Raw genomic sequence first — 27570 nt, 5'->3', positions numbered from 1 at the left:
TTAAATCAAATTTCCAACCAAGTAATTGTAAAAGAACTTGTTGCCACACCTTTGGACGAGAGAACATCCTTTAGGGGATGTAAGATCACTCTTACCGGTATGGCCCACCCTCACTCCAGCATTGTTGAACAAATAAACAGATTAACTTGAAGCATACGAATGACTACACTATCTGGGACACCAGGTAATTTTCCTGCTCAGTGTAAGTCTTACACAAGAGTAGGAAAGATTATGAACTTTGGTATATTTCCTCTGAACACTGGCTTCATTTGTAAAATGAATATTTTAGTCTCATTATTTATAAATTTACTTACTGTTGTGCTCACACTTTTTGCCTTCTTTTCATTGTTTGGATAAGAGATGTCCTTCCTTAACTTTAGGCTAATCCTCTGCCTATGCCCAGGATCTCTTCTGGCCTCAGAAATTCTCCCCCTAATTTTACTCTTTTGTTTTTCTTTCTTCTTTTTTTAATTAAAAAATTTTTAAAAATTAGGCTCTGCAACATAGGGCTTGAACTCACAACTCTGAGATAAAGAGTGGCGTGCTCTACTAAGCCAACCAGACAGCCGTGTTTTTCTCCATATCCTCAATCTTTCCTTTTTTACTGGACCCTTCCCATGAACATGCAAATATGCTGCATAGCCAGCCTTGAGTGCATGGCACTATGGGGACCATCAGTAAACACTTGTTGAATGAATGAATGAATGAATGAATGAATGAGTGCTCAAGCTTATTTTATTCCCAGAAATGCTTCCCTCAACTTTAAACCCCTTTTTAGTTCTTTCCTGTCTTCAAGCAGCCACTCTTTACCCTTTCTCATCTATTGTTTCTCAACCTATGGAATCTGGCCTCCATCTCTACTGTTCCATCAGAGTTGCTCTTACTAAGGCCACCCAGGATGCCCTTATTTCTATGTAAAAGGAGCATTCTTAGTTTTTTATCTTACTTGACGTCTCAGCAGTATTTGGCACTGTGATCTCTTCTTCCTCTTCAAATACCTCCTTTGAAATGGCACAATCCTGTTTTCTTCCTTCCTTTCAGGAGACTTCTCATTCTCCTTCATGAACTCCTTCTTTCTCCTCTACCCATTATTCTTGGTTCCTTGGTGTTCAACCCTAGACCTTTTCCCACGTGGCTCAACACATTTTTGTGGGGGAATTAATTCCCTTCCATAGCGTTAATTACTTTCTGTATGCTTGTAATCCTCAACTACGTACTTACATTCCAGAATGTTGCCTTGAAAAGCTGACCCATGTATTCATGTATCTACTGTTCATTGTCTCCCAAGTACTTAAAAGTTCACATCACAAATGGAAGTTATCATCTTCCCAAAGTCGGCTTCTGTGCTTGTGTTTTCTGTCTCTGTTCCTCTGTCTCTTTGCCTGGCCTGAGCCCGGAACCTGGGTGTCATATTTCCCTTTGTCTCTATCTCTCAACTGTCTGTTCCCTGCCCCCACATATTTCCTAGCAAATACTTATTATTTCTATATTATATACACCTTGAATATGCTTACGTTCTTGAATATATCATGTTTATATTTTTAAATATTATCTTGAGTGTGTTTCTTTTTCTTTTTCCCCACTGTAACTGCTCTAGTTCAAGTTCTAATCAGCTATGCCTGGATTTACCACAGGCAAATCAGCCAGTTCTCTGGCTTCTCCACCATGTAACCAAAAGAATCTTTCTTAAGTACAAATCCAGTGAAACCACTCCCTTGTTTAAAACACTTTGGTGATCCTCCAGTACTTTTAGGATAATGTCTTTAACTGGCTCAGTAGGACCTGCATGATCTGACTCGTTTGCCTATGAGTCTCAGTTGGAGGGTTTTTCTCAAGATTAATGTGGAATGGTATGTCATGAACACCAAATAAATATTACTCCTCTACCTTTCAATTAAACCCCACTTTTACACAGAAGGAAAATGAGACTTGCTGCGGTTAAGTGGTATGCCCTAACTCACATAGCTAACTCATGACAGAGCTGGATATTCGAGCACACCTAGCCCAGATAAAAGGCAGTTAAAATTCAGAATGGCCGTGGCTAAAATTTATCTTGTCCTTTCATGGATTTCCCAGCCATGAGGGAAGGAAGGGCACGCTTACAAATAGAGATTTTGTTGTGTTTTGTTTTCCCTAGCTACAGCCCAAAGCAGTAACTTGTTTGGTTGTTCTGACTGAATATTAAATATCTGCTTTCTTGGTTTACTATGTGATAATTCTTTCCCTCCTTCAAAATAATGTAATCATGGCCAAACCACAGTGAACAAACAAGACCATTAAGAGCTTTTGGAGTCGCTGAACTTCAAGCCCTTCCTGCTCCTCCCAGACAACCACCCAGCACAGAGCCTGAGTAAGCCTACATGCTGAAGAGCTGCCAGAAGTTTCAGAGGAACAGTGAAGCACAACTGGTTTCCTTAAATAAATGGAATCTGTTCAAACTCAATCACTCTGTTAAAATCAAGTGCCATATAAAAGGGCACACACTGGGGTGCCTGGGTGGCTCAGTCGGTTAAGCGTCTGACTTGGGCTCAGGTCATGATCTCACGGTTTGTGAGTTCGAGACCCGCATCGGGCTCTGTGCTGACAGCTCAGGGCCTGAAGCCTGCTTCGGATTCTGTGTCTCCCTCTCTCTCTACCCCTTGCCTGCTCACACTCTGTCTCTGTCTCTCTCTCTCAAAAATAAACATTAAAAAAAATTTATAAAGGGCACAATATATCCTGTCCCAGCTACGTTTCCCCTTTTTGATAATGGTGGGGTGGAGGGAGTGGGGCAGCTGTACTTGGGTACACTTTGTCTTTTTAACATGGGAATTAGGAAAGTAGTTTTAGCCATTTTGGGGAATATATTTGAATTTATAAGTACTGTACTTATAGAATAGACGTTAGAAGGGAAATTGGTATTATTTATATGGGTTGGGGTCTTAACAGCTTATTCATTTCCTATTAATGCTAATAGGGTATAAACAATATGTCACAGCTTCTAAGACCTCTTCTCACATTATAGCAGGAGTTGGTCTGTGTGACCAAATGAATATGGCAGAAGTATGTCACTTCTGAGATTAGGTTACAAAAGACATTATAACTTAAGTCTTGGGTTCTCTCTCTCTTTTCTCTCACAGATGTCAAGCTGTGAGCAGTCCTATGGAGAGGACCACATGGTGAGGAAATGGAATCTTTCAACAGTAGCCATGTGGGCGAGTTCAGAGGAGATCCTAAGATAGAACTGTCCAGATAAACAACTCCTAGATTCCTGATCCTTGGAAACTGTGAACTTGTAAGCTTCTAAGCTTTAGGGTAATTTGTTATGCAGTGATAGGCGACCAATATACAGCACTTGGTGCTTACAAAAATATACATTCTTTGCTCCTTACAGTTGTGCTTATTTCACAGAATAATATTGTAGAGGCAAAGAGCTAACCCTTTATGCTTACCTATTTATCAGTAAGTACTCAATACTCTCAGCTCTTTCTTTATAATTTCAAGGCATTCTACATATCATGAAGTATATATACACACACACACATATATAATATATATAAGAATATATATTACATATATAAGAATATATATAATAAATATATTAATTTTTAAATGTTTATTTAATTTTGAGAGACAGAGTGTGAGTGGGGTAGGGGCAGAGAGAGAGGGGGACACAGAATCCAAAGCAGGTTCCAGGCTCTGAGCTGTCAGCAGAATCATGAGATCATGACCTGAGCTAAAGTCGGACGCTTAACTCACTGAGACACCCAGATGCCCCATGAAGAATATTTTTAAAGTGAATGTCATACTTGCCTCCTTTTAAGACATTCTGACCTTTGATGAACTTACTTTTCATGATTGGTTGGCTGCACATTCATCCTACTTGTATGTTGTGAACATAACATATAAAACCTCTGCTTTAGAGGTTGTTTACTGTTGATTTACACTGTGCAAGCAGTTTTGAGTGCTCATTTTTTGAGAATCTTTCAAATCTTGATTATTAAAAACATGCTTGCTAATAAAAATCAGCTTTAACTTAGGAAAACAAAAGGAAGTATGTTAAGACATAGACTGGCAAAACAAATATCTAAATTTAAGTTCCTCCATCACAGGGAGAAAGAAAGAACCCTCTGATTATTATTATTTTTGCCACTGAAGATGCAGTAATAGATTGAAAGCATAATATCTGGACACAACTTGTGATATGAGGCCCTATCTTTAGTGAGTTGGTAACGAATTCTAAGATTTTTCTGACATCTCCCACTGGCAGAATCAGACTTATTGTTTTACTCTTCACATATGACTTTTTAAAGTTTGGACCAATAGTCAGGTTAAGAAATGACATAAAATCCCTCCTTCTTCAGAAGGGTAGCACAGCTCTCTGGATTGACATCATTTTCTCAGGCTTAGCCAACCGCTAAGAACTCAATGTTGTGATCCCCTAAGTATTCCCACTTTTACTCTCTGAAAAAAAGAGTATCATCAAGGGAAGTATGAAGTAACCTTGCAATGACAGCATGTGCCCTGAGGAAGTCCTACCTGGGATGCTGCCACCTTGCTGTCCCTAGGTGTCAATCTGAGCACATAGCAGGACCTCTCCAGGAGGGCTGCAGGCCTTGGTGCTCTCCTGGAGAAGAGGATACCCCTTTCCCTGACTGATGATGAGTTTACCTTCTTTAATTCCAAAGCAGTGGCCCCACTCCTTCAGGGTGATATGCTTATCTTTGTTGGGATCACACTCCTCAAAGAAGCGAGTTATGCAGTGTTCCATGGGCACCAGAGATGCTCGCAAAGGAGCAAGCTCAGAATGTGTTAAGACTCTGCAATGAAATAAACGGTGGTGTATTAATGGCCAGCTTGTATATGAAAGTTAACTCTTAGGATAACTAAGGCATTTTTCTTCCACAAGATTGCTAGGAATGCCAAATAAATAGTACACTCATGAAAAGGTGCAAAATTATGGGTAAGATACACAGCACTTGAGATGTCACAAAGTTTCTTTCCTCACTGGGAAGTACTCTCCTGCCAACTTAAATTTATAGGGATGTGCCTCACCCCCCACCAACAATCATGTTTGTACAGCCTGACTCTTACCCACTGACCATTACCCAATTGTACATATCCAGATGTAAGCACTTGACCTAAGCTGGGCCAATCAGAGCATCTTGGGAATTCAGGATTAAGAATGAGAAGGAATTTAAGGAGTCTCTGCTACAGGCTGGGTCCTAATATCTAAACTTGGGAAACATGGTGTGGCCATATTGTGCTATCTTCAAAGCAGTTTTGTGTTTAGACACCTAACTGCATTTGTTTGGCATGTCAGTGTTCTAAAACAGAGGTGGAAACTTCCTAGATTTGTTTAGAAGTATCTTTGTATAGATAATTAGACATTCTATCAGGGAGATGACCTAGTAATGTGAAGGTTAAGAGTTTTTACCTGTCCATAGGATGTTGGTCAAGTTCACCAAACTGCCAGTGCACAGGATACACATACATGTGGTAGTTTTTCTTAAAGTCCCGTAAGAGAAGGTCAATGGAATGGTCCCCAGCCAACAGCCTCTTTTCATCCAGGTAAATCTTCTTGACCTGGGATTAGGAAGGGAGAAGATCATCAGAGAATCAGACAAATGTAATGTAATTATCACTGGTAAACTTTACTTGAAGAGTAACAGTGACATGACAGAGGAAAACAAGCCCAGGCCATCATGAGACCGAATGAAATCCTTTCTAGTCAACACTATACAGACTTTCTTATTTCTACATAGAATAACAGCCAACTAAAAAATACAACCTGTGGTTTTTAGAAGATATTTAAGTATTTTTGATCTTTCTTTTAACCGAGTACTGTTCATCACATTCCTTAAAATTATGAGAAGGTTTTAATGAAAAGGCCTGAAATGACCTAGGCAAAATTGTTGGTTAGTGAAAAGTCCCAATCACCACATTGGCATACTCTTAATTCTCTAAGTATTTCTGTCCAGTGTCTGATCAGAATCAGCTGTGGTGTGACACCATTTGGTCAGCCCCATTAAAATTTCCCTGTTTTGCATCTAATGCTTTCAAGACTTTCACTATGATGTATTAAAAAGAGAGGATAGAAATTATTTCTGGGCAATGCATATAAAACTCTCAGCTTATGATGTTACTCATGAACTAACTGGAAGCATTTAGAACAGAACTACCCATCTCCATAGTCACATCCACCAACTTCTCTCCTTGTTTTCATGGATGAACTTCCTGTGCTCTGAATATAAGCCCAACCCTTCACTGGTGCTCAGAAGCCTACCCCTTTCCATCTCCTCAAAACCACCCTATGGCAGTTGGGTACCTCTTCTATTCCTTATTAGTTTTTACCATCTTTACTGGGGTCCTACCAGAAGCACACAAACATCCTCTACTATCTCCCACTGGTAGATGGGATTCTTGAACTCACATTCCTGTCTGGCTGCCACCCATTTCACTTTTCCTCTTTCTAGCAAAATGCCTTGAATATATTGTCTATACTTGGTGCTTCCGCATCCTTCCTCCTATTCTCTTTTGAACCCTGTCACTCAAGCTTTTCTTCTCTCCAATCTGCAGAAACAGCTTCTGTCAAGGTTAACTCTGTGACCACCACATGCCAAATCAGTGCTCAACTCATTCCTCATTTTACAACCTGTAAGCAGCATTTGACACAGTGAATGCACACCTTCCTTCTTGTTTAATTTTTTCTTCATAGCATGTTTCATTCCACCTGACATACCTTATATATTTGCATATTTATTTACATGTTTATATATTTGCATGTATGCTCATATTTGCAATATGTCTATAAACACACATGTGCGTGCACACACACACACACACACACACACACATTTGTTCAGAGTCTCTTTTCCTAGGATGTTAGCTCATGAAGGCAGAGATTTTTCTTTGCTTCATTGCTGTATCCCCATCATGTAAATCAATTCCAGATACACAGGATGCACTCAATAGCTATTTGATGAGTGCATTTTCCCTGAGAACTTCTGGAATGAATATTCTGCACTTTTAAATCTTAATATATTACTGACATTGCAAATAAGGGATTTCTCTTATATCATAAATCTGTCTGGTCTATGAGGGCAAAAAGATGTATTAAAAACCTTTTAAATTTATTTAAATTTATTATTAGATTTAAATAATATGTTTGGGCCTGAATATATAAGTGCTGAATGGAGGTTCCCTTTGCTCAACCAGGATTTGCTCTGGGGTATGAGGTGAAGAGTCCTTGCTCAGGCCACTGCCCTTTGGACAGGAATGGGGTGGTTTGGCCATGTCTCAAACCTTGTGGCATGAATGGTGACCACTACTGTTCTGTTACTGCATGTGAACTTAGCAGGTGTGGCGAACCAAGTGGGCTCTTGCTGATATGCAGGGGGAGGTAGGCCCCCTCCTCCCCTCAACACACATACCGTTTTTCCTTAGGCTCTGTACATAGACACTTGGGTAGTTGACCTGTGGATAACTTACTTTATTTCTCTGCTTCTCATTTAGATATCCACCGTGTTCAGGGTTTGGCTCATAAAGCTGCATGAGAATATTCTTGAGCCAGTCTCTCATCCTTAGGGGAAACTGAGTCACTTCAAAGTCTGTACAAATAGGAATAGCTGTTCCAAGCAGAAAGAAAATAGATTTTAATCTTTGGATCTTACTCCTATCTTATGGCACGTCCTCATAACAGAAAGCTTAATAACATCTGGTGACTGACGGTACGCTCACTGTCCCACTGTCACAGCAGTGGGTCCTCACACCTGGCGGCAAAACAGAACTGCCTGTGGTGTTTTCAAAACATACCAGATTCCAGCTTCCATTCAAAGACATTCTGATTTGATTGGTCTGGGGTAGAATGTGGGCATCAGGATGATTTAAAAGTTCCAAAAATAATTTATTATTATTATTATTTTTTTTTTCTTAAAAAAAAATTTTTTTTAACGTTTATTTATTTTTGAGAGAGAGAGACAGAGCATGAACAGGGGAGGGGCAGAGAGAGAGGGAGACACAGAATCTGAAACAGGCTCCAGGCTCTGAGCAGTCAGCACAGAGTCCGACGCGGGGCTCGAACTCACAGACCGTGAAATCATGACCTGAGCCAAGGTCGGACGCTTAACCGACCAAGCCACCCAGGCGCCCCCCAAAAAATAATTTTGATATGCAGGTTTATTTGATATGCAGGTTTATTTTGATTTTGGTTTATTTGGTATGCAGGTTTATTTATTTGATATGCAGGTTTATTTTGATATGCAGGTTATTATTTGATATGCAGATTTATAGGTGGAGGGTAGAGGCTGCAAGAACTATTTATCAGGAGAAAAGAGAAAAAAGTGGAAATTAGATTAACCTGTGGTAACAATGTTAAATCTCAGTGACTTAAAAGAACAAAAACTTTTTAATTTTTTTAGTTTTACTGAAATATAATATACATACAACACTGTTTAAAATGTACAGCATAATAACTTGACATCCATATGTTGTGCAATGACCACCTCACTATCACCTCACTAGCTACAAAATTTTTTTTCCTTGTGATGAGAACTTTTAGGATCTACTCTTTTAGTGACTTTCAGATATACTATACAGCAGTGTTAATTACAGTCACTGTGTTGTACATTCAAGGCCAATACAAGTTGACAGGAGGGCTCTGCATACAGGACCATACATATGCTAGCTCTTAAATGCAGCTGCCCAGAACTCACATGGATGATTTTTGCTGAAATTTCACTGGACAAATCAACTCATATGGCCACATCTAAGATCAAGAGGGGGGCGCCTGGGTGGCGCAGTCGGTTAAGCGTCCGACTTCAGCCAGGTCATGATCTCTCAGTCCGTGAGTTCGAGCCCCGCGTCAGGCTCTGGGCTGATGGCTCGGAGCCTGGAGCCTGTTTCTGATTCTGTGTCTCCCTCTCTCTCTGCCCCTCCCCCGTTCATGCTCTGTCTCTCTCTGTCCCAAAAATAAATAAACGTTGAAAAAAAAAATTTTAAGATCAAGAGGGCTGAGAAATTTAATACTCTTGTGTGTCAGGAAAGACAGGAGAACTGGAAATATTAGTAAGCACTGCTAATGTGGAGAATCACTTAGTGATAAGGAGATCCAAACACAATTGAGAGTATTTGGGGGGAAGAAGAGCATTAAAAAAAACTTCTAGAAGAATATATTGTCATAACACTTCTTGGCGGAGACTTAACGTACATTGGAAAAAGGACAAGTAATTTAGCAAAATTCCAATGATTCATTTCAATTATTAAGTGGTAACATTATCATAGTAATTCTGAACCCTGGCTGCACCTTAGAATTGTCTAGGTTACTTTAAAAACAAATGAAAAAGCAATGTTAAAGCCCCAACCCCGTCCAATTAAATCAGTCTCTTTTAGTTAAGGCTGGGGAATTATTCTTTTTATTTTTTTTAAGTCTCTCTAGAAGATTTTAATGAGCATCCTAGGTTCAGAACTACATTAGCCTTTTTCCATTTGCATGTGGGAGTCTGTATATAGATTATTCAGATATGCATAGATTCACCCCAAATCCTCTCAGCAATGGTGGTTGGCAAGAGTGGCAGAATCTTACATTTGCAGGCTCCAAAATAATCCAGTTGTAGCTGGTGCCCTTTTTTGGTTCCCTCCAGTTTACATTTAGTAGCAAACAGATGACAGGAGCTGGCATAGGTCTGATTGTCAGTGCCACAAACCTAGGAAAGACAAGCATGAGAAAAAGCTCATGTTTCCTTAAAATTTTTTTTTTGAAAAAAATTTTAATGTTTATTTTTGAGAGAGAGAGAGAGAGACAGAGCATGAGCAGGGGAGGGGCAGAGAGAGAGGGAGACACAGAATTTGAAGCAGGCTCCAGGCTCTGAGCTGTCAGCATACAGCCTGACACGGGGCTCGAACCCACGAGCCTTGAGATCATGACCTGAGCCGAAGTAGGATGCTTAACTGACTGAGCCACCCAGGTGCCCCTTGAGCTCATGTTTCTGAATGTACACTAGGAAAATACTCTGCTTCTTAAAGCTCATAGGCAGACTGATCAGTTGTGCTGAGCCAGGTAAGTGAAGTTATTAAAATCATAACTGCCTATTTGCTTAAAAAAATCAACTAAATTATACCAATGGTGATGACAATCTAGCTCTAGATAAGTTCAGTAGAATGCAAACTGCAGACTTTTCAAGGATACAGTGAGTTTTAAAATGAGTTCTGAAGATATCAATGCCATTATTACCTTTTCAAGGTACAGTTGAAATTCCTTATTTTTGCTGGCATTTGTTCCTATTCAGTATTATTTCAAGTATTAGATGATAACTTGGACATTTTTTTTTTTGACAAACATTTCAATTGCAAGCCACTTTCATCCAGATCACTAACTACTTGGGGCCCTTAGAGACTATTTTGTAGAATACTTACTTGGTCAAGGAGTTTTGCAGGAGGACAAGTCACTGAATCTTGGCAAACACAGTGCGGTTTTCCCTGCTGGTCAGCTTTACAGATGTGTCCTCTTTTACACTGGAAGTTCATGCAAGAATCTGACAGGAAAGATTGAACAGAAAGCATGAGCAAAGCTAAACTGAGTATGTAACTTCAAATTTATCTAGACATGAGCTCCATTTTCACTAATTAAAGAAAATTTGGGAAAATATTAGAAACCATTCTAATGGACATCTTAATGTTCAGATGGGACCCTCTGACATCAAACTGTGTTACACAATAGTCTAGATTTTCTGGGCAGTTTGAATTGGGAATATAAAAAGAACAAACAGCTCTTCTTGGCCTGCCTACAATGGTCATAGTCTGAAGTCTATAATTTAAGTTTGTGCAGGTTGGTCAGAAGTTAATAAGTCATGAAAATTTTGTGTTGAAATTTAAAATCTTTGTGATTGGGGTATGCCATTGGGAATTAGGTCTCAATTAAATACAGGATCTAAATTCACTAGTAAGTTATGGATTTGAGAAAAAATAAAGTAGGAGCACCTGGGTGGCTCAGTCGATTGGGTGTCCGACTTTGACTCAGGTCATGATCTCGCAGTTTGTGAGTTCAAGCCCCACAATGGGCTTGCTGCTGTCAGCACAGAGCCCACTTTAGATCCTCTGTCCCTCTCTCTCCCTGCCCACCAACCCCCCATCTCATGCTTTCTCTCTCAAAAATAAATATGACGTCAAAGAGAAAAAATAAAGTAGAATGAATTCTTCTCAGAAGCATAGGATTTAGGAAAGAAGAATTCTAGCTTTCACACTATTACAAGACTTCCAGTTTGTAAACACATTTGCCCATAGTTGTGTATGAAATGTATGCTAGAGATTGTCAACAGTTTATGAGAACATTTCTGTGGGGAGGATGTAAGAGAGGAAAAATTCTGAGAAGCAGTGACAAATAAATGATGGAATGGGGATAGCCTAATGCGGCCATTCCATTTCTTCCTTGATACAGTCATGAGCAGCTTAGCCTGGACTCACCAGTACCATGTACCATTCTGTTGTCTTCATATGAACTTTCACCTTCATTTGGTAGGCTTTCTGTTTTCTTGGCCTTTATAACAACAAGAGCAGAAGCTGAAGTTTATTTACAGGAAAGCCATTACATAATTTATATTTCCACTGTGTGTACCTTCACAAAGCTTTTCATACCCAAATCATTTCAGATCTCAAAATGATACCAGCCATAACTGTGGAAATAGACAGTAACCCTTTGAGAATAGGAGCCATTTGTTTCTTCCTCAACTGGATTCAGTGCTGTATCTCTGGGGATTATTCAATAAAAGTTGGAACTAACATCAGGAGCAAAGCTGGGACCTCCCCTTTGGATTTTGGAATGGTAGAAATGTAGTATTATCATGTGATTCTATAGTTAAGACACAATTACATCAGTAACCTCTATGGAGCTGTTAATAAAGGTTTCTTACCAGGTTTCTAAAGTGTAATAAAACTCCTACCTTAAAATGGCAGGAGAGTTCTCAGTAATCAAGGTCACTATTGACCTTGGCCACCAAAAGCTGTGTCAAGTCCTCCTAGTGAGTGGCTGCTGGTGTTTTGCCTGAAAGCTCCAAATGATTAAACAACCAATGACGATATGCTTCTTCCCTACTCCCACTCTGTTGCAGTTTCCTGATTATCATTTTGGTGTGTATTTACTTAAAATTGGAGCTGAAGTCTTTATTCTTCACCTTTATAGCTAAATCAACAAACATTCCTGGATTTCTTATTACATTAGAGACATTTTGCTAGACCTTGGTGATCTAACCTGAATATTACATGGCATCTACTCTTAAGACATTAGAGCAGTAGTTGTTAGTGTTTCCCATCCCTCATATCTGTCAGAATTTACCATTTTAGTTAGCTCCAGGCACTTTGAACTGCCTGTATCTGCATCTCTGTGCCTGGAAAACCATGACATCTATTTGGCCTGCTCAAAGGACAGACTGAAAGTGCTGGGGAATTAACACCTCTCTTAGCAATTCTCAGTCTGTACAAATGCCCCAGTTCCCTCATTCTCCAAATGGGGTAATTCAGAGGAATGTGCTTTACATGGCTTTAATGATATACCTTTGATTAGCTTCCTTTCCTTCCTGATATCATGTCCCATTCCTCTTTGTTCCCTGAACTTCTCAAATAAACTACTTAAATCCAGGCTCTGCTTCTAGGGGAACCCAAATAAAATAGGCACTTTCAGCCTGGTGATGGAGAGCACAGGAAAATAAATAATTTTAATACATTTTAGTAATGTACTGGTAGAGATAGGCACGGGAGACTGAGAGCACAGAGAAAGGTCATGGCTATTTCTTTATAAAGCTAAGTGCTCTATCAGAAAAGCATCAATGTAAAGAATCTCACCCCTTGGTATTCTCCAGGTTCACTGGCATCTACATTCCCATTTTCACGTGCTCTTTCTTTTTCTCTTTCTCTTTCCTCTTCATATTTGAGGTGATAGGAAATGGACTGAGATCTTTCAGCCTCCAGGAAGGCCTCACTTGGGATGAATTCGTAGTCATCAGTTGCATCGTGTCTGGGATCACCATCACCATCATCATTAGCCCCATGATTTCTGGGCATGGTGTTACCATCACCAGTAGGCTCCACGAGCAAAGCCTCAGAAACAGTCTTTTTATCCATCTCCTCATGGTTGCTGGTAACTTCAGGTTTTTCTTCTTGGCTCTCCCATTCAGCATCTTGGCTGTGCTTAGTAATTTTTGATGCACTTTCCTCTTCCATTTCTGCATTGGAACTGTCCTCTTCATGTTCTTGGTTACCCTGCTCAAATTCAGCTTTCTGCATTTTGCTTACTTCAGTTGGTTCACTGGACTTTTCCAAAACATCATCAGATTTGGTACTATTTTCATCCTCCTTGCTATTAGAATGCTCCTTGGGAAATTCTCTCTCCCTTTCTTCGTTATTGTTGTGGGTACTGACTTCACCTGGCTCTTCTTCCCCTTCCTCTTCTCCATTGGGGATATTTGGATCCTGCTCTTGGTTTCCTTGATCATTTACATCTTGGCTATGTTTGTTGCTCCTGTTCAACTGAGAATGTAATTCATTCATTGGTTGTTCTTGTTTTTTTTCTGTTTTTGTGATGCTTTCTTGTTGGTTAATATCTACAATGGAACTAATATTAGGAGCAAGGAAATCAATGTTCTCTGGGCGTTTTTTCTTTTGAGGCTCATTCGTATCTTCTTTTAGGTCCAATGTACCTTCAGATGGTATGTACTCCACATTCTCACTTAAGTCACTTTCACTCTCCTCTTCATCCTGTAACCCGAGCTCTTGGCTATAACTCTGGTCCTGATCTGCTGACTGGTCCTGGCTTTCCTCCTTTGGCTTTAGTACTGAAGATTTTTCAGCCTTACAAGAAAAAAAGTTTACTCTTGAAACAATTGGTAATGGAATATCTACATCATATTTTAATTCATAAGCTAACCTTTAGTGTTCATTATTTTTTTCACATAATATCAGGTAAACTCATATACAATGTTCCTCACACTTTATAGTTGCAAGTTTATAACCTGAATTTGAATTTTGTGGTATGAAATTATATAGCACCTTGGCCAAAGGCATAAAACTCACTAATTTTCACAGTTCTTTTGATAATTGGAGATCACTGATACGATAATCATCTTTTAAAAATTAAGCTGAGGTGAGAATGAGGTAATATCCTTAACTATGCTTTGAAATTGAGACCTTTGGAAAAATTTTAAATTATAATCGCATAACCATGTTACTTTTACCTTATGGTCGGAATGGTCTTCTACAGGCACTGCAATTTCCTTTTCATTTTCTGCATCTTCAACCCTTAACATGGGGACAGCAGTGTTGTTAGGTGTTACTAACACTTCAGCCTGTTGGATGGAACTCAAGGAATCAGCAGTTGGTTTCGGATGATTAGACAGGAACCTTGCATTTGTCTGAAAAAAAGTAGAAATTGGCTCATGTTATTCACGTCTAGATGCTGATGTCTAAAATTTCTAGCTACTCCTTTATCGTCATCATTCTTAGTAGCACTATGGTTCATACATAACATCAATTAAAAAATACTCTCTAGAATTTTTAAGAATACAAGCAAATGGCTAGATTATAATCTTAGGTGAAAACAGACTCCCAAACATATTTAAGAAAAAGTTATGTATGCAGAGACTGGGTGAAAATAGAGCAAAGACTATTTCAATAATTGTCACCTTTGAGGTTTGGAATTATTTTCTGTGCTTTTCAAACTTAAAAAACATTCATACTCTATAATTTTAAGAACTGTGGCTAGCAGAAAGTCAAAGTCAAATTAAATTTACCGAAGATATAACTCTGTACATTTTCTTTTTAAATTTTTATTTAAATTCTAGTTAGTTAACATACAGTGCAACATTCATTTCAGGAGAATTTGGTGATTCATCACTTATATACAACACCCATTGCTCATCATAAGTGTCCTCCTTAATATCCATCACCCATCTAGCCCATCCCACACCCACCTGCCTCTAGCAATTCTCAGTTTTTTCTCTATAGTTAGGAGTCTCTTATGGTTTTTCTTTCTTTTTTTTCTCTTCCCATATGTTCATCTGTTTTGTTTCTTAAATTCCACATGAGTGAAATCATATGGTATTTGTCTTTCTCTGATTTATTTCGCTTAGCATAATACACCGTAGCTCCATGCATGTTGTTGCAAATGCCAAGATTTTATTTTTTTTGATGGCCGAGTAATATTCCATTGTATATATAAACCACATCTTCTTTATCCATTTATCAGTCTATGGACATTTGAGCTCTTTCCATAGTTTGGCTATTGTTGATAATGTTGCTATAAACATTGGGGTGCATGTGTCCCTTCGAATCAGTCTTTTTGTATCTTTTGGGTAAATACCTAGTAGTGCAGTTACTGGATCATAGGGTAGTTGTATTTTTAAATTTTTGAGGAACCTCCATATTATTTTCCATAGTGGTTGCATCAGTTTGCATTCCTACCAACAGTGCAAGAGGGTTCCCCTTTCTCCACATCCTTGCCAATACCTGTTGTTTCTTGTGCTGTTAATTTTAGCCATTCTGACAGATGTGAGATGGTATCTCATCATAGTTTTGATTTGTATTTCCCTGTGATGAGTGATATTGAGCATATTTTCATATGTCTGTTAGTCATCTGGATGTCTTCTTTGGACAGATGTCTATTCATGTTTTCTGCCCATTTCTTAACCGGATTATTTGTTTGTTGGGTGTTGAGTTTGAGAAGTTCTTTAACACTGTACATTTTCTTAAGTTAAATTTTAAGTATTCACTGACAAGTAGCAGAAAAGATTTAAACCTTATTCAATATTTATTTTCTTAACACTAGCAGCCTTATATTCATCAAGAAATCTTATGATAAATAATTTAACATAGAACTAATTCAAAAACTGTGTGAAATAGTACACTAAGTCTAGTTAGGAAGAACAGCAATGGAGTATTATTTCAACTAGAAGGATGGCTCTATTTCTAGCAAGACTGAAGGCATAGGTGAAGAACTGGCAGTGATACATGATGGAGAAGTTTAACAACTGACCTAGAGATTAAAGATCTTCCTTCAAGTCTTGACTCTATCAGCTATCTATCTGTCATTTGACGAATTGTGAATCCCACCCTATCATCTGCCAAGGTGAAGTGAGCAGAAATATCAAGATAAGTTTATGTATATTAGTCGTCTGTAAATTATAAAGTAACCAAGTGAAAACTGACTATTGCTAGAAGTAATATCCTACAGTGGTAATACTATGAACTGTCCAATACTGTAAGCAGGTATTCACTACAAATCTTTCTTACAGAGATGCTAAGGATACTCATGTCAGGCAGATCGAGGTATAAGTACAAAACCAGATTTTATTTGCATTGACTTGTCTTTACTCTATTAGCACATTCTGTTGTACCAATTGTATAATATAAGGAAAGGCATGGAGTTCAGGGTTCATTTTATTTATTTATTTTTTTTTTTATTTTTTATTTTTTTCAACGTTTATTTATTTTTGGGACAGAGAGAGACAGAGCATGAACGGGCGAGGGGCAGAGAGAGAGGGAGACACAGAATTGGAAACAGGCTCCAGGCTCTGAGCCATCAGCCCAGAGCCCGACGCGGGGCTCGAACTCACGGACCGCGAGATCGTGACCTGGCTGAAGTCGGACGCTTAACCGACTGCGCCACCCAGGCGCCCCTCAGGGTTCATTTTAGATGTGGTTTGCGCTCTTGCTTATCACCTTTTGAACTAAAAGGAGTAATAACATTTGAAAAAATTTCCAAAGAAGCCATTTGTAAGGGAGAAAGGATAAAGAATGGTGGCCAGTTTGGCAGGTTTCCAGCAAGGGCATTATGGAAGGCAAGGGATGGAGGAGATTTTTGGCTTATTAGTAGAGAACTGCTCCCCCTCTGCACCCTTCCTCCTCTGCTCTCCCTCTCCAAGCTGAAAGAAATGCAGAAGGACAGCAGCTTATCTTCTTTCAGAAATTTTCTGCAATCAAACTCTCTTTTGTTGTTATTCCCACATCTATAACACCATACCCTCTGGAAATGGGTGGAATCCCTGAACCACACAGAATCCACTTACTTCCGTACAATTCAGTCAATCTGGGAAAATGACACAAGATTTGTAAGAGGTAAACCCTATGGGAAGATACTTAGCTTTTTAGTGTTTGACTGGATCTACATAACAAATTGTCCCCAAAAGAAAACCTTTAAAATGTGTCTATATGTAGATGTGTTATTCAAACATTTGGTTCAAAAGCATTTTTGGTGCCTGTTTATATACTGGGCAACAGCTGCAAGGGAAAACACATTTTTAGGAGAAAACAATGGGTCTGTGGGAGCTTCTTTCTGTGCTGAACATAATTTATCCCACTTTTGTAATTGCAGAGGACATGTATAATTTCAGCTGGAGTAGCTCCAGCTACTAAAGCACAATTCCTAGGAGTGGTCATAAATTCTGCTTTCTAAGAAATGCTTGGTCTGGGTGGCATGATGCTGGTCTTTGCGGACACATCTGTCAACCAAATGTTAGCCACCAGCTATTCAAAAAACAAGGACAGAATCTTAGACATAGTAGAGACGGAGGAAGAGAAGGGATGAGAAAAATTACTTTGTCTACTTAAAGGAGATTGATTCCTCCATTTGGCAAAAAAGAAAAAAAAATGGCATAAATCCTTTAGCTTGATTATGGATGATATGGATCATTTGGGAGACATCTACATGATCATCCAAGCCATTAAAAACAACATTAAAACAACAACAATAATAACTTTCAGGTTATTTTAAGGCTGCTGACATGGTCTCAAATGATTCTGATTTGTGTGTGTCTGATTTACTGCTGTGTGAATGGTGGTGCCAGGATATCTGATCGTGAAGAAAAGAATGTTCTAGTTCTGTCTATTATCAGCATGTTTGCTTGGAAAGTACCCCCTCCCCAACCACCCCCAAGGACGAGTTAGGAGCCAATTTATGATTATCATACCATTTCCTGGCCCTAACCCACTGGTTCTTGTTTTATTACAGACTCAGAATTGATCAGCCAGTATATATTTGATCTTGAAGAAAATGCTGCTAAAGAGTATGGGTGTGCATTCCCAAGACTTCTCATACTAATTTCTTAGGCTTCTCATACTAAGCGATAAACTTACAAAGGAAAATTTATTTCTTCCCATTCTCTTTGGCATTTGGGTCCTGGAAGATCCCCTTTCTAATAAATTATAATCAATATTTTCAGATTTATATTTATTGTATCTTGTAGAATCTGGTAGTTCTGAAGGAAATATTCTTTCAAGAAAGTATTTTATATCAATATTTTGAGTCATTCATTCTCTGCTTGGGAAAAAATAATATTAAAACAAAAAAGAGAATTTCAAACCACTATGTAAACACATTTTCTTTTCAATGGAGGATTTCTAAATTAAATGTAGGAAGGAGAGATGCAATAACAGAAAAAAGGGTATTTACCGGTATTGCAGTTGCAGTTCCCAAGATGTATAGGAGAAAAACTACAGTCTTCATGCTTTCTAGGCCTGCGAACGAAGAAGATAATTAGCAGTGGTGGGTAAAAGTTTCCTTGTGAAAAATTAAAAGATGATCTTCTTAGCAAATAATGAGCTCGATACTGACCTTTGTATTTAAGCGCGATTACTGTCTTTACGGTAATGCCTTCACAGACATGTGAACTAACATGTCTGGAAAGACGGATTTAATGACAGTTTTTATCCAGTTGTGTCTGTAAGAATGACTCCTTGATTTTTTGGCCCAGCTGTGTTTGGGCAGCACCTATCTCTGTTTTTGACCGTGTTTCCATGAATAAAGATGCTATGCAGATTTAAGTCTTAAGATTTGTGAGTGTTCACAGTAAAGATAAAATTGACAAAGTGAAGTAATATAGTTTCTCAGGTTGGGATAAAATAGCCTGCCTCTTTGGTGGTGGAGAAACCCATACATTCAATGCAGAGTTTTAGGAATGAGACATTGTACTGCCTAAAGTGGTCGTCAATGTTCAGCTAATTTATAAGTCTCACATTGCAATCTGTGGGTTGGTGGTGGCCTGCAGATGGGTTTGGTTTGGCAGGCACTGTGTATTTTAATTTAATTTAATTTAATTTAATTTAATTTAATTTAATTTAATTTAATTTAATTTATTATTTTATTTATTTTGAGAGAGAGAGCGAGTGAGCGAGTGAGCAGGAGGGGAGCGGCAGAGAGAGATGAAGACAGAGAATTCCAAGCAGGCTCCATGCTGTCAGCACAGAGCCCGACATGGGGCTCAAACTCACGAACCGTTAGATCATGACCTGAGCCAAAACCAACAGTTGGACACTTAACTGACTGAGCCACTGAAGTGTCCCAAAGCATTGTGTATTTTAAACTAGCATTTTAAAATTCAGAGGTTTCATGCAAAAACTCAGATTTGCAGTTTCTCTTGAACCAGTGGGCCTTTTAGCAACAAAAGGTCTTCATGGCAAAGCCGGCTGGTTCTGAGTAGAGACTGTCCTTTGTAAGGGATGCTGGCATTTGTACCTGGTCTGTTTCACTTGTTATTTGCCTCGAATTTGAGTTTCGTTTGTTCCAAATGAACTTTTTCAGTTTAGAGATGAGGCAAGCAAGGCTCAAAGAGGCTAAGTAAATTGGCCTCCAGGGGAATTTTCTTAAAAGGAGTGAGCTGTATACATTTCTCTGCAGAGTATCTTTAAGCCTAGTAGTCCAACTCCCACTGGTATTAGGAACAGAGTTTTTAGTCTTTAAAAGAGATTCTCTGGATCGCCTAGAAATAGATGTCTCTTTTAAGTTATTTTTTGCAATCATAGTTTTATACATAAATGTATAAATCTATAGAGCTTTAAAAAATAGTTTGAGGTTTATAAAGAAAGTGAGTTCTCCTACTGAAATAGAAATATGTGTATATTTCTAAACAAATACTTAAATGGATATTTAAAATAAATATATATTTAAAAATACATTAATGTCAAACATTCTGTGATTTAATACTGTAACAGCTATCACTTCACACACACACACACACACACAAATGCTCCCTTCCTAAAATAATTACATCACAATTGCTATTTCAATCACTATTTAACATTTATGACAATGTGCATACTCTTCATAGCTGAGTCAACTAGTAATTTCCTGTGTTGAATCATACTTACATTTATTTCTTGAACAATATTGTGTTTTGTCTGGCCCTAGAAATTGCCTCCTCTTTTAATGTACTTTTCCAGGTACATTTATTCTTCCCAAATTGTCCAACAAAATTTAAAAGTTCATTTTAATATGCTAACAACAACGACTACCACAACAGAACAACAACAACAAACCCATAGGGGATCCCCAAGCCCCATTTTCCTCAGGGACATGTCCCTCCCAGGTGTTGGCTCTCTTGCTCCATTTGACAGAAGCCCCCCTCCTCCTCCTCCCCAAGCAGCTACCCTGCTTTCCTCCTGGGATCTCTAGTTACCACCACCCTGGGGATCCCCCTTGCTCTTTTCTTATGTTTGAGTTCTTGCTTCCTGGATCCCATATATTTTTCTATCTTGGTGTTCTCCCTCATTTTTATGGAGCACATACTCCAGAAGCTTCCTGAGAAACAGTATATAGGAGACAAAAGTTTTGAGACTCTGCATAGCAAGAAAACATGAGTATTTCATCCTTCACTTGATAGACAGTTTGACCGGATATAGAATTTTAGATTAGAAAAATTATTTTAACGTTTATTTATTTTTGAGAGAGAGAGACAGAGAGTGAGAGCAGGGTAGAGGCAGAGAGAGAGAGAGGGGGGAACAGAGTTTCCAAAGCAGTCTCTGCTGCTGAGAACAGAGAGCTTCATGAGCAACTTCAACTCATAAACCATGAGACCATGACCTGAGCCAATGCTTAACTGACTGAGCCACCAAGCTGCTTCTAGATCAATTTTTTTTTCTCAGAATTTTAAAACATGATCCATTTTCTTTAGTTTCTGGTGTTGCTAGTAAGAGCACCAGTGTTGGTTTTTCCCATTTTTTAAAAATGAGAACTGTTTTTTTTTTCTTTCTGTAAGCTTTTAAGTTTTTGTCCCAAGTTTTAATATTTATCTCTAGTATTTTAAAATATTACCAAAAACACACACACAAAAAAAGCAAAAAAATAAAATATTACAATATCTGCCTTAATTTGAATCCTTTTAAATTTTAATTTTTTTTAATTTTTGGGACAGAGAGAGACAGAGCATGAACGGGGGAGGGGCAGAGAGAGAGGGAGACACAGAATTGGAAACAGGCTCCAGGCCCTGAGCCATCAGCCCAGAGCCTGATGCGGGGCTCGAACTCACGGACCGCAAGATCGTGACCTGGCTGAAGTCGGACGCTTAACCGACTGCGCCACCCAGGCGCCCCTAAATTTTTTTTCCCAACGTTTATTTATTTTTGGGACGGAGAGAGACAGAGCATGAACAGGGGAGGGGCAGAGAGAGAGGGAGACACAGAATCGGAAACATGCTCCAGGCTCTGAGCCATCAGCCCAGAGCCTGACGCGGGGCTCAATCTCACGGACCGCAAGATCATGACCTGGCTGAAATCGGACGCTTAACCGACTGCGCCACCCAGGCCCCCCAATTTGAATCCTTTTAAATTTACTTTAGGCACTCATTAGTCTCTTTGAATTTGGAAATTCAACTGTTCTGAGAGATTTTAATATGTAATTCTTTGATAATTTTTGTCCCTCTAGTTTTTTGTATTTTCTTTCTGGAATTCATAATAGTTAAATGTCGACTTTTGGGATTGGTTTTCTAATTTACTTACAGTTTTTGTTCTTTTTTTCCATGGTTACATTATTTTTGGAAACTTCCTTAATCTTTTTTTTCCCTTAATCTTTTAAAAAAAAATTTAAACGTTTATTTATTTTTGAGACACAGAGAGAGAGACACAGCATGAGCAGGGGAGGGGCAGAGAGAGAGGGAGACACAGAATCTGAAGCAGGCTCCAGGCTCTGAGCTGTTAGCACAGAGCCAGATCCGGGACTGTGAGATCACGACCTGAGCTGAAGTGGGCTGCTTAATCGACTGAGCCACTCAGGCGCCCTGGAAACGTCCTTAATTTTATCTTTCATCTCTACTATTGGTTTTTTAAACATTTTTTAAACATATTAAAAACATTTCAAACATTTTTAAACTTTCAATTTCTGATTTCCTGATGTTCCCCTCTTTAATATTATCCTCTTCTGTTTTCATTAGTGTGATATACTCTTATCTTTTTGAGGATATTAATTAAATATTTTAAAATTTTCCTTTGAGTCCTGCATTTTCTGTTTCCATATTATCCCAGTTTTTCTTGTATATTTTGTCTTTGATTTTTATGTTAAAAGCTTTTCTCGAATGTCCAATGTCTTTGGTTGTATGGTAATATTTAGTAGCAAGTCACTACACAGCCAGTTAGACATTTCATGGGCAGGGCTTGACACCTTGGAGAGCTACCTTGGAGGGGCTGAGATAGGAACCTAACATTTTTGATGTGGCGCCCTCAATGTCATTGTCAGATTTTTGTTCTTGGAGAGATTTTTTTTCTAGAGAAGATCTCCATACCTCCAACCCCAGGGAGTGGGTAAAGGCTTGGTTGCTACATTCTGTGAGGTGTAGGAATGAAGGGACTGGAGGTCTTTCAGTGCAATATACTGACTCTCACTCCCCAGATTTCTGTATGGCACCATATCCTCCCCCATCCCCACCGCCTGTCCCTATGGTGCCTATCTAGAGCCCAGGACCAGAGAATAACCTTCCCTTTTCGTTAAGGTTGAAATGGGGAGTCCTCTGGCAGTAGACACAGAAGGAAAGATCTGACATCTGTTTATCTGACAGGCTTTCCATCAGTCCTCCTGGTTTCAACCTCTCCCCTTACCTCAACTTTCAAATGACCTGGTACTTCCAATTCTTGAAACTTTTCTGGGTTTTGCAGTGTGAACTGTCTTCTTTGTCTATGGTACCCTTCTCTGAAAATCCTTAGATTTAAGCTTTCCCTATTCTTCCAACTGCTTGCTACCTTCTAAAAATTTGCTGGAATCTTTTATCTTGTCACCTCCTCTTTTTTCTTTGTTATTGTGAGTTTATATTATTATTTCTCTTTTTCTATCATTATACTGGAATTTTAGCAGGGAGTGGAAATATTTCAGTTTTTTAAATCTTTATTTTTGAGAGAGAGAGAGAGAGAGAGAGAGAGAGAGAGATAGCAAGTGGAGGAGGGGCAGAGAGAAGAGGGAGATGCAGAATCTGAAGCAAGCTCCAGGCTCTGAGCTGTCAGCACAGAACCTGACGCAGGGCTCAAATGCATGAACCACAAGATCATGACCTGAGCCGAAGTCAGATGCTTAACCAGCTGAGCCACCCAGCACCCCTTCATTACCCCATTTAATCAACAGATTATTTCCATTTCTTCATCAGATTTATATCCCCATTACTACCACTACTACTGTTATTACTGCTGCTGCTGCTGCTTCGGGGACACATAGGAATTACTATGGGTCTGTGTTCTAACTTCGCTAACAAATAAAGATTTTATTGAAGAAAAGGAGCCTACAGGTACTAGCACAGACTTCCTTATCATGTTAGAAAAAATAAAAACACTCTTTCACCTATCCTCCTATTCAAACCCCCGAGGGTGGGCCGCCCAGACTAGGGAACAGTGTGTTGGAAGAACGGAGATTAAGTCTTGGGGGAAAAACTCAAATCACATATAACCTTATAACACCTTAAAAAAACTAATCAATTCCATGTTTAATGAAAGTAACATGTACTCAGCTTGGAGACTTAAATTTAATTCCTCTAATGGACCCCTCTGAAAATGACTGTACCTAATGTCAGAAACTCAGAATACCGACAGTGGCATGTGTGTTCCATTTATATCTTGAAATAAACATTTAGAACTAGTAATGATGTGTAACAAATACTGGAAGTTTATATTACCAAAGTGCCTTGTGTTTATCAAACAGATTTACAAATGAGATATTATCTTATTTGACCTTTGCAACAACCCCATGAAGTGGGAGATGAAGAACAGGACTAGAAAGGCTATGACAGGATAGGCTGGAAGTTGGAAAGATGTTAAGAAGGGAATCAGGCTCAAACTGAGCTTTCCTGGCTCCAGCTCTGGTGCTTTTGTAGCAATTTTGCAAATAAAGACCTCTACTTTACCTCTTACACACAGATGTAGGGAAGGAGGAAAAACAAAAAAAACCAAAAAAACTTCTGAACAGTACTGGGAAAAATTTGGAATTCACTTTGAGTTTTTAAACAAAGCATTCCAAAATGTTAAGGTTTAAGATTTTGCATACTTAGTAAATACATTTTTTTGTGTTGAGGAAAAAAAGTCTTATCATAGAAAGTTGGTCGGGTTATTTGATATCAAAAGTCCCTTTCAATGCTTTTTTAGTTGAAACAAAGCAAAAACATAGAAATTCAATTTCCTTTGAATGAAGAACATGTTTAAATAAAAATATATAGCAACTCCCTCTACCCCACATTCTAACACTTCAGGGATATTGAAAAACACCTTGGAATCAAAAAAAGCATGTAACTGTCAGGAAAGCTGAACTCTGGCTCCAACACTGTTATTAACTGGCTAAGAGGCCTTGGATAGCTTACCCTTTCTTAGATACAATTTCCTTAAGTGATGAACAATGAAGCAGATGACCTTGATGATCCTTTAGCTTTAGTATTTTATAATTCTAAAATTGAAGATAATTCTATGAATTTCATGAACCATAAACTGCTGCTTTTTTCTGTAAACTACTAAATCCACTGAAAATATATTCATGATTTTATTGTATCAAAATTAAATATATTATATTATGGTATTTACTGCTTTGAGCATATAAGTGGTATCTATTTCCTATCTTTATTATTGATGATAATTTAAAATATTTTATTCTCTCAGTGAATGCTAATGTAAAAAGTCATTGAAAAATGCAGTTTCCTTCCTCCATATTCAGAATTTAGCATTCATTCATTTTATCAGATTTATGAAACTAAATCGTTTATATTTTATTAAAAAAATTAAAAAAAATTTTTAAGGTTTATTCATTTTTTAGAGACAGAGACAGAGCATGAGTTGGGGAGGGGTAGAGAGAGAGGGAGACACAGAATCCGAAGCAAGGCTCCAGGCTCTGAGCTGTCAGCACAGAGCCTGATGCGGGCCTCAAACCCACTTGTGAGATCATGACCTGAGCTGAAGTCGGACGCTCAAACAACTGAGCCACCCAGGTGCCCCTATTTAAAAAATTTTTTTAATGTTTATTTATTTTTGAGAGAGAGAGAGACTGGGAGAGGGTAAGAGAGAGAGGGAGACACAGAATCTGAAGCAGGCTCCAGGTTCTGAGCTGTCAGCACAGAGCACGATGTGGGGCTTGGACCCATGAAACGTGAGATCATTATCTGAGCTGAAGTCAAAAGCTTAACTGACTGAACCACCCAGGTGCCCCTATAATCATCTATATTTTAGATCAGCCTATACTGTTTAATAGAATAGTTTTGGAAAACTGTAAAAATATAAAAGAGTACAGTTTAAAAAAATAGTACATTTAGTGCAGGGATTCTTTATCTTGGCACTGTAAACATTTTGGGTGGGTAATTCTTTGTGGTATGTAGGATGTTTACAGCATCTGTAACTTCTACCCACTAGATACCATAGCAAGTCCCCTCTTCTACCCACTAGATATCATAGCAAGTCCCCTACCTGCCACCAGCTATGACAACCAAAAATGTCTCCAGATATTGCCAAGTATCTCCTGACGATAAAATTGCCCTGACTGAGAACTACTAGTTTAGTAGAAGGGGAATGGTGCTTTGGTGCTTTGCCGACTATGTGATCTTTGGCAAATTACTTAAGCCTCTAAGCCTCAGATTCCCCATCTAGAAAGGGGATAATGTCTGTGATGGTTAATTTTATGTGACAACTTGACTGGGCTGCAGGATGTCCAGATATGCCATTAAACATTATTCCTGGGTATGCCTGTGAGGTTGTTTCCAGGAGATATTGGCATGTCTATAGTATATCTATAGCATATCTATAGCAGATTTATAGCATAGATCTATAGCATATCTATGCTAATACGGCATACGCTATCTAATTCAGTTTTGTGAAGATTAGAAGAAATAATAATTGTAAAACTGCCTGATACCCAGGACACTCAATACATTTTTATTATTTTTTCTCTCTTCTTTCATAAAAGTCAAATTGTGATTCTTTTTATTTTTGAAGGAAATAAATTGTTTATTAAACCAAGAACCATAAAATACCCAGGAGTAGACCTAACCAAAGATGTGAAAGATCTGTATGCTGAGAACTATAGAAAGCTGATGAAGGAAATTGAAGAAGGTACAAAGAAATGGAAAAACATTCCATGCTCAAAGATTGGAAGAATAAATATTGTTAAAATGCCAATACTGCCCAAAGCAATCTACACATTCAAATTGTGAATCTTGAATAAAAAACTCAGAGCCTCAGAAAATAATATAAGTTTTGCTGTGAGGTCAGAATATTTTTCCAGTGGAATATTTAAAGTCTCTTTTGCCTACACATTTACCAAAGTTCCTTTTAACTTCAGTTTTTCCTACATTCATCACAAATGACAATGAAATTAGGCTAAGAGACTGTTACCACATTTTCTTATAAATAATAGCAACATAAAGAGTAAGTAAGAATCATCAAAAGTGTTGTGGGTTTCAAGACTAATTTCCTTTGATTTTAGTTTTTATAGCAATATGTATAGTTAAATTTGAGAAAACATTGCCCTTTAACTTGATCATAGGATCTCATAAATTCCCTTCACTTTCTTGAATCTAATGCAGCTGAATGAATCAAGAAGAAACACATGTCCAGTTGGCCATAATGTGCATCACTCATTCACTCTTTTATCCATTAAGTGCTTACTAGACACTGCCTAAGCACAAGGCCACATAGTTGTTGTTGTTTTTTTTTAATGTTTATTTATTTTTGAGAGAGAGAGAGAGAGAGAGAGAGAGAGAGAGAGAGAGCAAGCAGGGGAAGGGCAGAGAGAGAGGGAGACAGAATCCCAAGCAGGCTCCATACCATCAGCACAGTGCCTGATGCAGGGCTTGAACCCACGAACCATGAGATCATGACCTGAGCCCAAACCAAGAGTTGGATGCTTAACCGACAGAGCCAACCAGGCACCTGTTTTTTTTTTTTTTTTATGTTTATTTTTGAGAGACAGAGAGAGATAGAGATCGAGTGGGAGAGGGGCACAGAGAGAAAAAGAGAGAGAGAGAGAGAGAGAGAGAGAGAGAGAGAGAGAGAGAGAGAGAGAGAATCTGAAGCAGAATCCAGGCTCTGAGCTGTCAGCACAGAGCCTGCCGCAGGGCTTGAACCCACAAACCATGAAATCATGACCGGAGCCAAAGTTGGATGCTCAACAGCCTGAGCCACCCAGGTGCCCCTACAAGGCTACAAAGTTTCTGTTTGAAGACTTAAAAAGGAGGAAATCAAGGAAATCAATGATTTAGTATAGTGTGATGTCTACCTAATGCAACAGAAACAGAGATAAGAAGCATTTAAAATTAGATAGTTAATATTACTAACATTTACTAAGTCTTAGGTGCTAAGTTATAGACACTGCTCTGAGGGCTTTGC

The 27570-nt window shown here is 38.5% G+C and overlaps 2 protein-coding genes across 4 annotated transcripts in view; one reads left to right on the top strand and one right to left on the bottom strand.

The window, feature by feature from the left end:
* NUDT9 (nudix hydrolase 9) overlaps nt 1-3370 on the top strand; it is a 55846-nt gene extending 52476 nt beyond the window's left edge. Inside the window, exon 8 of the mRNA XM_043572223.1 lies at nt 3120-3370. Coding sequence (XP_043428158.1) covers nt 3120-3133 — 14 coding nt within the window. The 3' untranslated portion in view covers nt 3134-3370. The remainder of the gene's footprint in view (nt 1-3119) is intronic.
* The window catches only part of SPARCL1 (SPARC like 1), a 51234-nt gene that overhangs the window by 1432 nt on the left and 22232 nt on the right, over nt 1-27570 (bottom strand). For 2 of the 3 annotated variants that reach the window (XM_043572217.1, XM_043572218.1), the window contains 9 exons: nt 18413-18477; nt 14202-14378; nt 12814-13818; nt 11440-11512; nt 10393-10511; nt 9563-9683; nt 7471-7607; nt 5417-5565; nt 4651-4799 (listed from right to left, as the gene is read on the bottom strand). In XM_043572217.1, the coding sequence (XP_043428152.1) occupies nt 4651-4799; nt 5417-5565; nt 7471-7607; nt 9563-9683; nt 10393-10511; nt 11440-11512; nt 12814-13818; nt 14202-14378; nt 18413-18477 (1995 nt within the window). Of the gene's footprint in view, nt 1-4650; nt 4800-5416; nt 5566-7470; nt 7608-9562; nt 9684-10392; nt 10512-11439; nt 11513-12813; nt 13819-14201; nt 14379-18412; nt 18478-20106; nt 20200-27570 lie in introns of those variants that run through there. The other variant, XM_043572219.1, reaches the window with a different exon arrangement.

Source organism: Prionailurus bengalensis, chromosome B1 (genome assembly GCF_016509475.1).
Source record: "Prionailurus bengalensis isolate Pbe53 chromosome B1, Fcat_Pben_1.1_paternal_pri, whole genome shotgun sequence".
NCBI classification, from domain to species: domain Eukaryota; kingdom Metazoa; phylum Chordata; class Mammalia; order Carnivora; family Felidae; genus Prionailurus; species Prionailurus bengalensis.
Note: the sequence above shows the minus strand (reverse complement) of the source record. Positions and strands in the feature narration are given on the sequence as shown.